The following is a 13,143-nucleotide window of genomic DNA, read 5'->3' as shown; positions in this document are numbered from 1 at the left end:
GCTGGCATTCTAAGTTTGGAGGAATTATCAGACAATGAGCAGTGTTGTAAGTACAGAAAATAGGAACATCATACAGTGTATCAAATGATAAGTATTTTGGAAAAAAACTGTGCCAACTGAGGGGGATCAGAGGTGCTGGGGAACAGTGAAGGCAGGTACTGTCTTAAAAAGATGGGCTTCACTGAGGAGGGGACATCTGAAGAAAGCAAACATGTGAAGAAGGTGCAGAGTTACCCATGCAGATACCTGGGAGAGGAGCTTTCAGGCAGGAGGAGCAGCCCCTGTGGCTGGTGCAGACTGAGCAGAGGAGAAGAAGAAAGAGAGGATTGGACAGGGACCATATTTTGGCTTTTACACTGAGCAAGAAGGGAAGACACCAGTGCCTTTGAGAAGAGCTGTCCATGATCTGACTTGCATTTCCAAAGGACCACCTTGCTGTCTATAGGAGTCGAGAGTGGAAGCCCAAACACCACTTAGAAGGTAAACACAGTAATCCAAGTAGAAGGTGATGGTAGTTGGCGACAAAGCAGCAACAATAGAAGTGGTAAAAAATGGTCAGATTCTCAACCTGTTTTGAAAATAGAACAGTGTCTCCAGACAGACTGGGTGTGGGTGTGGGAGAAAGAGGCATCCAGGATGGCTGGGGCTGGGCCTCAGCAGTGGGAGGATGGAGTCAGTATCAACTGGGAAAGACAGCAGGTGAAGCATGCTTGCATGAGGAAGACAGGAGCTCCGTGAGGACATCAGTGGAGATGTCAGGTAGACAGTTGGGCACACTGTCTGGGGTCAGGACGTGGAGTCATCAGCATGTAGATGCCATTCAAAGCTGTAACAATGGTGAAGAGCACCAAGAGAGGGAGAAAGGCAAAGGAAAGACGAGGACTGAGCTTGGGCCTCCGGCATGAAGAGGGCAAAACCCCTGTGCTCACAGCCACTCTGTGGTTGAATTTCTGTTCTCTCTGGGAGATGCCTGTGAACAAACACCAGACGTTACTAGAGGCAGATCGTGAGTCCCCACTTTGTCTAATTCCACTGAGTTCTGCTGAGTTCCCTAGGCACCGGCCATTGCCCCTCTCCTCCCTGATGAGTTAACCTTGTTCTCTGCCTAAGGCCCCTTCCTCTGTGTGCCCTGTGAGGGCAGAGTGCAACAGCGCAACCCTCTGGGACTACTTTATTTCTTGGGTCTGAAATTATATTTTCCAGAGGGAAACCTAAAGAGGTAACCCCTGTGATTATTCATGGAAGACCCTGGAGCGTCAAAAACTGCTCCCTAACATCCAGACTGGAATCAACTTGGGTGCCTGGGACAACAGCCTTGCCCAACACTCTTCTTTTCCAATCTGCATTTTAAAGACTGTTCCACCACAGAAAGTGCTAAGGGGCCTGGATCTTCGCACTGTGGATATGGAGAAACATTCCCAGTGAATTAAGAAGCCTGGGTCCTCTTTTCAGCTCTGGCACTATTAATCCCTGTGACTTAGAGCAACTAACCCCATTCTCTGGGGTTCCTCGAATGCATGTGGTGAGGTGGGCAGGTTGAGATGGTCTCAACCTGAGGGATCTAGCATTGCACGATTCTGAACTGGGCTTTTTCTGATACACTTTGAGGCATTTTTATTTCCCTTCATCACCTTGCAGATTTGAGAGGGGCGCTCCTCATAAAGCTCCCAAGACCTGTGGGAACTGGCTCACTTGGCTTTGGCAGATCTCACGTGGAAACTCTCTGGAGAGAAGGCCCTAAAGGGACCTTCTGGGAAATGAGCAGGACAGAGATTGTGTGAGGGGAAAGAAGGCTGGCTTCTGGGGGGGCTCAGAGGGAAGACAATCTGGAGGATTTGTTTAGGTGCCAAAGTGCTAGTCCACAGAAATGACCAGAACAGGAAAAGCAAGTTAATTAACAATGGTACTAGTTGTGATCTTAGCTGATTAGGAGTGAGGTGGAGACAGGAAAAGAGGAGGAGGAAGAGGGAAATGATGGCTTCTCTTGGAGGAGTATTTGCCAGGCTATGTTAAAGACATTATGCACATGGTCAGATTAACTCTTCAGAACACTTAGTCTCCATAGGAGGAAACCGAGCTTCACACAGGATGAATAGTTTGCCCAAAATCACATGGCTAATGGGTGGCAAGACTGGGATCTCAAATCCATTTTCATTAGAGAATCGACTCCTGCACTTTCGTTGGCTAAATCCCTGAGCCAGACTGCCTGGGCATCTCAAGGGGCCCCTGCCACTCACAGGTCCTCATGCAGTGCATTGCCAGTACCGTGACCTGGCACAGAGCTGCCCAGCCTAACTTCTCTGTGCCTATTGATGCTGCCAGTGCTGGACCAAGGGAGCCAAGGCTGCCCTGACAATGCTCAGACAGATAGGTCTGCATACTCCTGACTGATGACCCTGATTAATAGGGCTCAGGAGAAAAGGGCAAAGTGTAAATCAGCCCCCACTACCCTTGCTCACTTGACACTTGCAGCTTGAGAAGGAAATGGGAAGGGGGGGACACTAGGGAGAATGTGGTAACAAGACTGGGAGGGATGGGGCTCCACTGCAGGGAGTGTCCAGGGATGTCTCCCAGGAGCCTCTAGGTGCTGGCCCCAAATCTTCCTTGCCCTGGCTCCTGAAGCCAGTGGTACCTTCCCACCACAGACCCACGGGACAAATAACTGTCTCTTACTGGTTTCCCATAAAAACAATAAAGCAAGTTTGATTTCTGCTCTGGTTTCAGGGTCTGCAATGACAGGGAAGGGAGTCATCCTGAGTCATAGAGAAAGAGTGTGCTGCACATCCACCCCCTCCAGGATGAGTCAGAGAGCTCCACACGCACGCTTCAACCCTTTCTCCATCCTTCAACCCACAGTGCCTCCATGGGGTGGCCCTCTTGGTCTGCCTTTCCCTGCCCCCAACCATAACAGAGAAGGGGCCAGAATGGGCACAAGAAGGACAGGGCTGATGCCTCTCAAGAGCCATGATGAGGGGTGGAGGCAGACAGTGGATTCGTCCAAGAATGTTAAAGTGGACACGACTTTGCAGACCTTCGGCCCAAGCCCATCTCCACATATTCCGCACATGTGCATGGAGTATTTACTGTGCAGCAGAGCCTGGGGATATACCAGTGTTTCAGATGAGGACACAGAGGGCCAGAGGCAGGAAACAATGTGCTCATTCTCACCACTTTTAACAGCAAGGCCAACCCACAACCTGGCCCCTGACTCCCAATCAGGTGTGTTGGTGTAGGGGGCTCAGCTGGTGGCATTACCAGACTTTGTCTATATGACAATGGTCAGTGAGTCCAGAGCTGGTTCTAAGGTAGATTAAATCAAGATTGATCTCAGACTAAACTGGGTGGGGCAGACTTGATCCTTGACATCTCTGTACACCTCTATTTCCCTTTGCTGGATCCCTTCTTCTATTGCTCATGGATCTCCCTTCCAGCTTCTTCCCACTTGCAGCACCACCCCCAGCACCAATACAAAACTAATGTGACCAAAGTATCCTGTTTCCAATATACTAATTCATACTAAGATAGTAGTGACTCAGTAAGCTACCTTCTGAAAAGTAACGTTATCCTTCTCTTTAGAGAAGATAGTAATGCTCAACTTAAAAATTGGAAATCTAGTGTGTCTAATATAAAACTTTGAGGAACATGACATCTGGGTGAAAAACATATTCCCCACCCTCCACGCTCCAGTTGCTCTACAAAGGCAGTTTTCTACTCTGCTTGGAAATAAAGTTAGCCCTCAAGAGATTTAGCAGTGCATCTATCAGCATTCTAGTTGGCAATGAGGAGCCATTTTGAAAGTCCCTGGGCCTCTGCAAGGAGAGGTTTGCTGTGCAGGCAGTGGACCACAGAGTACCATGAGGGCAGATGTGATAGAAAGTCAGGCCTGATAAATCAGCCTGGTATGCAAGTTTTCCCAAAGCTGTTGCCTTGAGGTGTCCTGCAGGCTTGACTCGAGAAGTCCGTGGGAATCTGCTTTTGTATGGAAATCCTGGTTTCGGTTCTTCATTCAGCCTGTGTTGGACAGTCTGAGTGTTCTGGCAGTTATAACCCATCAAGGATCCTCTTGCCCTCTGCCTTCTGACCAAGACCCCTTCACTTTCTCTTTTCCTAATTTTCTTTCCTTTCCTTTCCATCCCTATTCTCATCTTTTCTGTCCACACACAGCCCTCTCCTTTCCCCTAAAATAGAAGAGTGGAAGGAGACTGTCACAACACACCCCTTGGTTTAGCCAGACCACCATCTGGGCCTTGCCAGTGTCTCTTACATTAGTTCCCACAGGCTAGCAAGCTACTGTTGGTGTCGTTGCCAGAAAGTTTCTAAAGCAAAGGGATCTAGAACATTCCATGAGCCAGCAGAGGATGTGAGAGATCTATACCTCAGGCAGGTTCAAAAATGCCCATGAGTGCCCCCCAAAGCATAGTCTATACCATTTTCTCTTCATATTTAGTGCACCTTTTCTCTCTGTCATACTCTTGTTCTCTGTCTCCCGTTTTCTCTGTCCTGCTGGGCTTGTGTTCTCCTCTCTCTCTCTCTCTCTCTCTCTCTGTTTCACTCACATATAGAATTCTTTGATGTTGTTAGCACTGCTGACAAACTGATTTCATTCATTTATTCTTTATGGGTTTCTTTTGTTACTTGAGTGAAGGATAGTGACTGTCCTTCCCAAGGGAAGATAAAACTATCTTGACAATTTAATTAGTCTTGTTTAGCATGAATTATTGGCAGGTAATAGCACCTGGGGAGCCATCAGTCTGCAGGTGAATAACACAATGACTCCTGAGGCTTTAGCTGCTTCCAGCCACATGAGCTAGCCACTGTGCAGCTAATGATACAGGGGTCTCAGCTGCCCACTCTCGGCAACCTAGCACACAGAGACAGGAAGAGAAAGAATGAGCCAGGAACCAACAACCCCCATGCTCTGTACCTCTCCAAAGAATCCCTTAAAGGAAGTCCTGAAGGGGCATTTCAACTGTGTGTCTGTAACCACAAAGATTCAAGAAGGGCCCTTCTCCTTCTGGCTAGAATTTTACAATGGGAAACAGATACAAGCCAGAAGGTTTCCAACATGGTGGAGGTGGACAAGGGGGAAAGGGGGACTGCTCTTTCCACTCTCCACTGCCTCATATTTGAGCTTCCTTTCATTTTTTTCCTGCCCTTTTCTGTCCAGTGTTTCTGCCTCCCTTGTCATTACCCCTTCTTCCTTTTCCTAGCACCCCTCCTCCACAGATCTATCTCTAAAGACCAAAGACCTCCTCCACAAACCAAAATGGAAATTCTGCTTAAGAACTGCTTGCAACAAACCATATTTCCTTCATTTTCCCTTAAATCTTAAAGCCATTGACAGCTACCCTCAGCTTCTATATATCCCAGTTGACTTGTGCTTATTTAAACTTTACATCTCCCTAACAAAGAAGCTCTTCATTCAACTTCAGAGGGGTTACAGTTTAAAACATATTTTACTTTGGTCTCCTTAAAATTCCCTTCCTTGCTGCCATCTCTGGTGGCTCTAAGTTTTGGCATCTCCCACCTCCACATCTGCAGGGCCACACTTTAGTTCCTGGTTGAAAGAGAAGATAAAAAGGATAATGAAGACTCTTCTGCCTTAACCTACATTTGCTGGCTCCTGTGAAGGTGGTGTCAAATATCTCTAGAGGCCCCTGACTCCTGCTATTTCCAGTCATCCCTGCCTGTACCAACCTGATGATTGTCCTCCCAACTTAGATTAACTAGAGTATCACCAACAAAACCTCAATCCCTCTGCCTTCCACCATCCCATGACTCTCTTACAACTGAACCAGCTATCCTGTCTTGCAGATCAAATTAAGATGAGATTAGGGACAGTGAATAGAGAGAAGCAGAGAGCAGAGCTTGGGAGGTAGGGAGGGTGCCAGCTGGACCCAGACTTTCAGGTGGTCTGAAATGGAACTTATATTAGATCCACTCCCTAAGCTCTGGACAAGAGATACTTAAAAAAAAAAAAAAAAAAAAGCAACAGTTCTGACTCACATGCTCCTGTGACATTGCTTTTGACTCATGTTTCAGAGGAATGTAAAATTTTAGCAACTAATATTATAACCATTGTCTCAATGGCGGCCACTGGGATGGTGCATTCCTCTTCTGTGGGTCCTGTTCATGACTTAGCCAAGAGCCAACCTTCCCTGGAGGGAATCAGAAAGTAATCTGCACCTTTCAAAGTCAGCATGTCCAGAAAAGTGCAGCAGGGGCTTATCTCTTTAAAATGCTCTGTAATGACTCCATCCACGTTGCTGCAAATGGCAAGATTTCATTCTGTAATGGCCTGATCTCGAGAAAATATCCTGGAATACAGCTTTATTGGGTACTCCAGCCTAGATATCTACTGCCCAGCTTCTAATCCCTAGTAGTCCTTACCTCCTTGCTGTGTTGAGAAAAGAAACACTCCCGTTTTATATGGCTAAGAGGTATTTTCAACAACCTTTTAGTTCTTCAGAGAGACTGACTATGTAATGTTAACAATTGGGAGACACGTTCCACTGATTCTCCCCTTCATCCTTTTGGAAAAATCTCCATCTAGGAGAATCCTCTCCTTATCAGCCTCTGGTATTCCCTGAGTTTCACTCTTCAGTATCCTACGCATGCATGGTCTAAAGATGGTACCCCAGTGAAAAGGAGCAGGGAAGACATTCCAGAACCAAGACTTCATCCACTGAGGTGATAACTTCTAATTTGATCCTGAGCTTGATTCAGAAAGACAGTTTTCCAGAAAATAGCTCCTATTTGCTGTCCAGTGCCACTCATATCATCATTTCCAGGTATATAAAACCTAGGTAATCTGCATAAATACACTAAACAAGGTACATGAGTTTCCTTTCTATTTGCCCTTAGCCTGTTAGCTGGAACCACTAGCCAGGATTCTTTATGAAAATATTCCACCTCTGCCTCACCAATTGAATAATAACCTTATTTCATTTCTACCAATTGTATGAACAAATTAAGTTAATTGACCAATATCTTTAAAACCCTTGAAAATTACCAGACCATTAGAAAACAAAGATTAAATAATTGGCTGCTGAGTGCCTACCATTACTGGACAAAATGCCACTGGAAAACTCAGCCACAATGTTCAGAATAGATAAGCAGCTCTGTTGGCTCACTGTAGAAGGGTCTCCAGGCTCATGGGGCATAAGTCTTCAGAGTCTTTCCACCTTTTCCTCCCCAGGAAGACCACAGATGGAGAAACTCTAAACTAACTCAGGGGAACTGGGAGCAGATCTGGGAAAGGGTCAAAGACGAATGGCATAAGTACTCCAGGCCATCAAACAATTCCGAATTTAGTTCATAAAGTAGAACTATTGCTAGGTGACCTTTCAGGGCAGTATACCAGGGAATCACAGAGCGGCAAACAGCACAAACATGGCTCTGGGCTAGAGGTGCAGGTGCCCAAACCCAGTGGGTCCAATCTCCCCTTCTAGCTCACCAAGAGATTCCACTTACAGCTAAGCAAGGGTACCAAAGACTGGAATGACTACACAAGATCATCTAGGAAATGTCCTTAGGGGGTTGGCACTATGTCAGTGTACTGTGGGCTCTGTGAGGGCGAGGGCTGTATCTCAAGCTTCTTCCTATTTCCACTTAGAAATCACCCAATGATTGCTTTCTTATTATGAGTGGTTAGTTTTTTTTGAGACCCTGGATCTTAAAAACATAGTTCTTCAAATAAGAATAGGCTTATATGAGACATTGACAAACACCACTCCCGTAGGTCAAAAGTGCCCTCTGAATAGCATAGCTTAACACCCAAGAAAAAAATTAATCTCCAAATTAAAATGAGTCTTCAGATTCTCCCAAAGTGAGACCCTTAGGAGAGCTATCATTACCTGGGCTGGGGACCCAACATAGGAGTCCCAGAGAGCCCCATCCTTCCTCTCCCTTCTTCTCTCATTGCTCCTCCTGACTTCTTCTTACCCCCTATTATAGAGGTGTATCATAAGTATTATTAAGTTAATACATATTTTTAAAATAATAAGATACAATCAAGGTGATTAGAACATACTCAAAGCTAAATCTTGAAGTAAAATATGACTTAAATACATGAGATCTTCATTCAATGAGAGTTGTGAAAAGCTAAAAAGCAACAAGGAAGTACACAGTTAATACATTTTAAAATCCCACCTGTGGGATTCTGAATGTTTAAAAAGTAAGAAAAATGGTTAAAATTTTTCATGGCTGGGGGTTAACTCATTAGGGCCACATGACCCAGATATGTTCTCTAAATTGTCTCCATTCTGGTCCTGTTCAGGATAGGATTGACCCAGAAGATGCTTAAGGTTTTCTCAGGGATCTTAGGAGTAGTGGTAGCTTTGGTGGTTTTCAGGGTGGATCCAAGAGGAGAACAATGGCCCATGTCTCCTATGGGAACTCTAATGCCCTGGCATTACATGTAGTGTAGATTTACCTCTGTCTGACTTACACTCCCTTCCCCATTATAGCTCTAGAAACACAGAACTTCTTATCCATTAACACAGGAACACAAGCAGTCATGCAGCTTGAAATTACTTCTGTGTGTGTGTGTGTGTGTGTGTCTGTCTGTCTGTCTGTCAGTGTCTGTGTGTGTCTGTTTCTATGTTCTATCTCATCCTGCTAGCTAAATTCTAGTGACCCCACAGCCTCCAGGCCTGTCAACTGACCTGGCAGCTGGTATTCCTCATGAAGCAGAAAGCAAGATCTAGAATGCACTCTGTAAATGACTAGAGAGGTGTCCCTTCCCTTCTTTTCCCTTGCCTCACCCTTTCTCTCCACCATTCCTAAAAAAGGACATCTTAACAATTTGCTATAGGAAAAAAAAGGAATTTGCTGAGAAATCTGTTACCAAAGAAGTATTTTCAGTCTGCAAGTAAATGTCTAGTTGTGCACATTTCCATCCTTCAAAAATTCCATTACATGTTTCCTTGTTTGTACCTTAAAAACAGAAACACAAGAGCAACCATCTGAAAGTGGAGGGTAAAAGCAAAGTCATGACCTTCTAGAAAGAGTTAACAGCTCAGATGGTCAGGATCCATCAGGGGCTTAGCTCTGGGGCCCAAAGAGTAGGGGCATCTTCCTGGATACAAGCTCAAGGAACTGGGGGTTGCAATGGGATACTCACCAATGGCCAATTTCCTCAGCTCCTCCCCTAAAATGAACTCAGCAGTCAGACCCATAAGAACAGCTTTTTTGAGGGTTAATAATAGTATCCTAAATTGTGTGCAAGTCTTCAAAATGTAAAAAACATTCATTATGGCCAAGGCTCTACACCTATAGACTGGGAGCTAAGCAAGACCAACTCCCGCCTGAACCTAAGCTTGAGGACAACCCCCACTACAGGGGGGTTGAGGACCACCTCTTTAGATCCTCCTCAGTGATAACTAAAATTCAGTGTTCCCCTAAACTTGAAGGACCATTACCCTTGAACTCCTCTGCTCAAGTATGTTTGGGCAGGGATGTGCACTAAGCATAACCAAGGCCTTTCTCCTTCAGCTGGCAACACCCAGGGTAAGCTAAGTTCATAAAGGTTATCTTAGGAGACATAGCTCATTTCAAAAAACAAAACAAAACCTTCCTGCACAAAATTCGGAAGAGCTCATTTGCCACGGGTGTGAATTATTTAATGTGTGCCCAGAAATGGTCCTGAATAGAAAATGCCTTTGGGTCCTCACTAGATGTGAGACACACCTATGCAGAGTTCACTCACAGTGATGTCCCAGAACCTGCCCAGCCTATGCTTTGTATTTCTTTCACTTGTTTCCTTTTGCCCTCCCCTGCCACGGTGTTGCTCCTGTGTTAGCCGAGACCTAGAATACCAGGCATCTTCGTTGGAGACTCATTACAGCTTATCTCTATCTGCCTTTCTTTAAAGCCAGCTGAACATACCCAATGCTCTCCCTTTATGGTAAGACCGACCCTCCTGACCACGCTGTTAGCTTCTGTGACCCTCCTCTAACACCCCCACCATCACTCCCCACCCCGGTCCCCAGAGTCTCTCGGAGCCCAGCCTCGCTCCTGTTGCCGTTGCATGTAGCCACCATGTCGTGTCTGTCCTGCCCTCTCCTGCCTGGTCGTGTGTGAGCCGTGAAGTGCTGTTTGTGTAATGGTGTTCTTTTCCCTCCCTGAGCTTTTCTCTGGGTGATAATTCACTGTGATCTTGACCATCTAATGAGCCACCGGGAGAGAATTGGACCCAAGGGCCATTTCCTGTTAAACATTCTGAGGACTCCACCGGCTGAGTCTCTAGCCTTAATCTGATGTGGGAAATTTGTGCAGGGCACCCATAGGCACCATGGTAAGGGCCTCCAGAGAAAAGAGGAAAGAGAAGGATAACAGAAAGTCAGATGATGACTTCCCACTAATCATCCAGTGTCTGTAACATCTGGCCTCCTGTGTGCTCAGTATTTAAGGCCACAGTAAAATGTGTAAGGTGGAATTTATTACTGACAGTGTGGCTGAATATCCAACCACTCCAACAAATATACCCATGAATTTTCTAAATTGCTGAAGTTCATTAAAATTAGGCTATCCCCACTTTTCTACAGCAGGCTGCAAGCAGAAAAACGAACTCAGTAGTTTGATTGGAACACTCCTGATGTAGGAGTCTATGATTCACTTTGCCTAAAGTGACAGATGCCACTGGGTGTGACCTTGAAGCCTCCTTGGAGCAACCTTCTCCAAAAAGCTGCCATCACATGTTTTAAAACTGAGCCAAGTGTGAGTTTTTAAAAGGACGAGTGAGTAGGTCAATTCCCTGAAAGTCAGCAGAATGGGGGCGAGATTGGGCCGGCCGGTGGTGTCTCCTAACACAGCCCATCCCAGGCTGGCTGGAAGGCTGCCAGGGAAAGGCTGAGACTGGATGTTGTACCCTACTTCACAGAGGCAGCCACTGGGATCTGCTTCTTCCCAGCAGTGTCATTTGGCTTCTTAGAGGACGTTTTTGTGTCTACATGGAAATGTGCTTCTCCTCCTTCTAGAGTGTTAGGAAACTATAGCTACTTGTGGGGACCAGGGAGGGTGGTGAACCCAACATGGAATTCAAACTGCAAGCTTGACTTTTATTTTTTAACTTATTGGATCCAGATGCCCCTGTAGCACCAGCTTCTCAAACTCTTGACACTCAGAGCTGAAGTTCCCCGTGTAAGCTTGTTCTTTCTTCTTTTTTCTCCTTTCCCGAACATAGTGGAACTGACAGCTGAGTTATAAAACCCCAAGCCTCCTCTGCCTTCTCCTCTGGGGGAACACAACCTCCTTTTAAGGAGAGAAAATGGAATTTCAAGTAGATACATAGGTGATAGAAATGCGGAGATTAAGGGCATCAAAGACTTCAAAATACACAGGCAGGGTAGGGCCCAGAGGCAGGATGAGGAGTCCCATCCTGAGTCCTGCGATAGCCCATGAGCAGGCCCCCAGATGCCCACAGGTCACCCTGCCTAAGGGGAACAGGCCCACTGACAGGATCTGAGGCAGCTGTGGTTTGAAAATAGAAGAAATAGTGTGACTCCTCCCCTGTCTGGAGAGGCAGACAACTAGGAGAGACCCTTCGGACATGGTTTCTGTGCAGCCTTTCCAGGGCAGAGTGAGGGTGTGCTGACACATAAGCTGCTGCCTCTGAGGTTTTTGCCACCCTCGTGGGTCTCCCATGCTGAACAGGAGTAGTAGGATGGGTGGCCTCGGGAACCACCAGCCATGTCAGTGACAGCAGACCATGGGATTAGAACAAAGGACATTTGTGCTAATAGGATTTTCAGGGGTGCGACAAGGTGTGGATGTTGTCAGGATCTGGCCTGGAAAGGACTAAAAAGAAAGCAGAAAGGTGAATCAAGAATGGGGAGGGCAGACACAGATCCAATGACTGGAGACTCCTCCTCCCTTGAGGGAGGCACAAGACAGGAACAGTAACAGGAAGCCCAAAGGTCCATTCTCTCCTGGTGCTGACAGGGTTGGGTGAGCTGCACTAGCTCTGGGGAACAGGCAAGTAGCTCCCAAGGGGCTGCCACCACTGGCTCTCTGGCCGGTGTGGGCAAGAGGGCCAGGGATCAGTCCATGTTGTTCTTAGGTCTGGAGGCAGAGTGTGACAGGGCAGCCTGTATTGCCCCTGAGCCCTGGGCAGGCACGTGCCCCAGCCCCAGGCCCCTCCAGGTCCAACAGGCTCGCCCTGCTAGCCAGCAGACCCCCAGCAGCACCATATTCCTGCTTCCACTTGCCTTGGCCTGGATTCTGTCCTTCTTCACCTTCCCCTTGCCCTCAAGCTTCAGAACTCCCCTGAGGAGATGATCTGCCCTAAGCAGAACCCCTTGGTCCTCTCATATGGGGGCGTGGACTTTAGAGCTCACTTTGAGGGACTACCCCCCCCACCTCACCCTGCCTGTGCTCCCCACCCCTTCTAGGGTCTCCTACAGCCTGGAGAGGGTTAGGGCCTCTTAGAAGCCCCAGGGCAGAGGGGAGTAGAACAGCTTCAGAGCCCAAGGGGAGGCAAGGGCTGGGAAACAGTCACCATCAGAGCACTGAGCACTGAGCAGCAACCCTATTCCTACCTTCCCTGTAGCCATGTGGGAAGAGGTAGCACAACAGGAGCTCTGGAACCCCGAGCTGCCAAGGCACAAGATCCTGCAGTGGGCAACGCACTCCAGTCCTGTTTGCTGTCAGCCCACCCGGCCCACCAAGACCCCCAGTACAATCATTCGGGGTCTGGGATGGAGGCCATGACCTGACCCGCCCAACCACCTTGCACAAAGCCACATCCCGCTCCGGATGCACGTCCCCCAGCCAAGCCAGACAAGAAAGAGGCTGGGCTGCTTCCTCAGCATTCAGCAGAGGCAGGATGCACCCAAGACAGCTAGCTCTCAGCCTAGGAGATTTCAAAGCATATGGAAGTTCCTTATGGAATCTTCTGTTACTTCACCTAGGGGGTTAAGAATTAGGACTAAAGGGCAAAAGAGGAGAACAGATAGGGTTATGGGCTCAGGGGCCTGGGCACAACTTGGCTCTGCAGAGACCTCAGGCCTGCGTTGTCTACCTGGAAAAGGTGAGCAGCTGGTCTCCCATCTGTGACCCAGTGGAGAGAATCTAGTGCAGCTAACCCTTCCCTGCCTGCCTCCACCCCAACCAAGGGCTGTGTTGCTCAGAGCAGGGCCCACC

General features: G+C 47.4%; 1 protein-coding gene across 50 annotated transcripts in view; it reads left to right on the top strand.

The window, feature by feature from the left end:
- CACNA1C (calcium voltage-gated channel subunit alpha1 C) overlaps window positions 1-13,143 on the top strand; it is a 749,041-nt gene that overhangs the window by 688,925 nt on the left and 46,973 nt on the right. For 38 of the 50 annotated variants that reach the window (XM_053225582.1, XM_053225610.1, XM_053225587.1 and 35 more), the window contains one exon: window positions 9,875-9,907. The exons of the other annotated variants lie outside the window; for them this stretch is intronic. In XM_053225582.1, the coding sequence (XP_053081557.1) occupies window positions 9,875-9,907 (33 nt within the window). The remainder of the gene's footprint in view (window positions 1-9,874; window positions 9,908-13,143) is intronic. 50 annotated transcript variants of the gene reach the window in all.

This window comes from Acinonyx jubatus, chromosome B4 (genome assembly GCF_027475565.1).
Source record: "Acinonyx jubatus isolate Ajub_Pintada_27869175 chromosome B4, VMU_Ajub_asm_v1.0, whole genome shotgun sequence".
Taxonomy (NCBI): domain Eukaryota; kingdom Metazoa; phylum Chordata; class Mammalia; order Carnivora; family Felidae; genus Acinonyx; species Acinonyx jubatus.
This window is presented reverse-complemented; position numbering and strand designations above follow the sequence as displayed.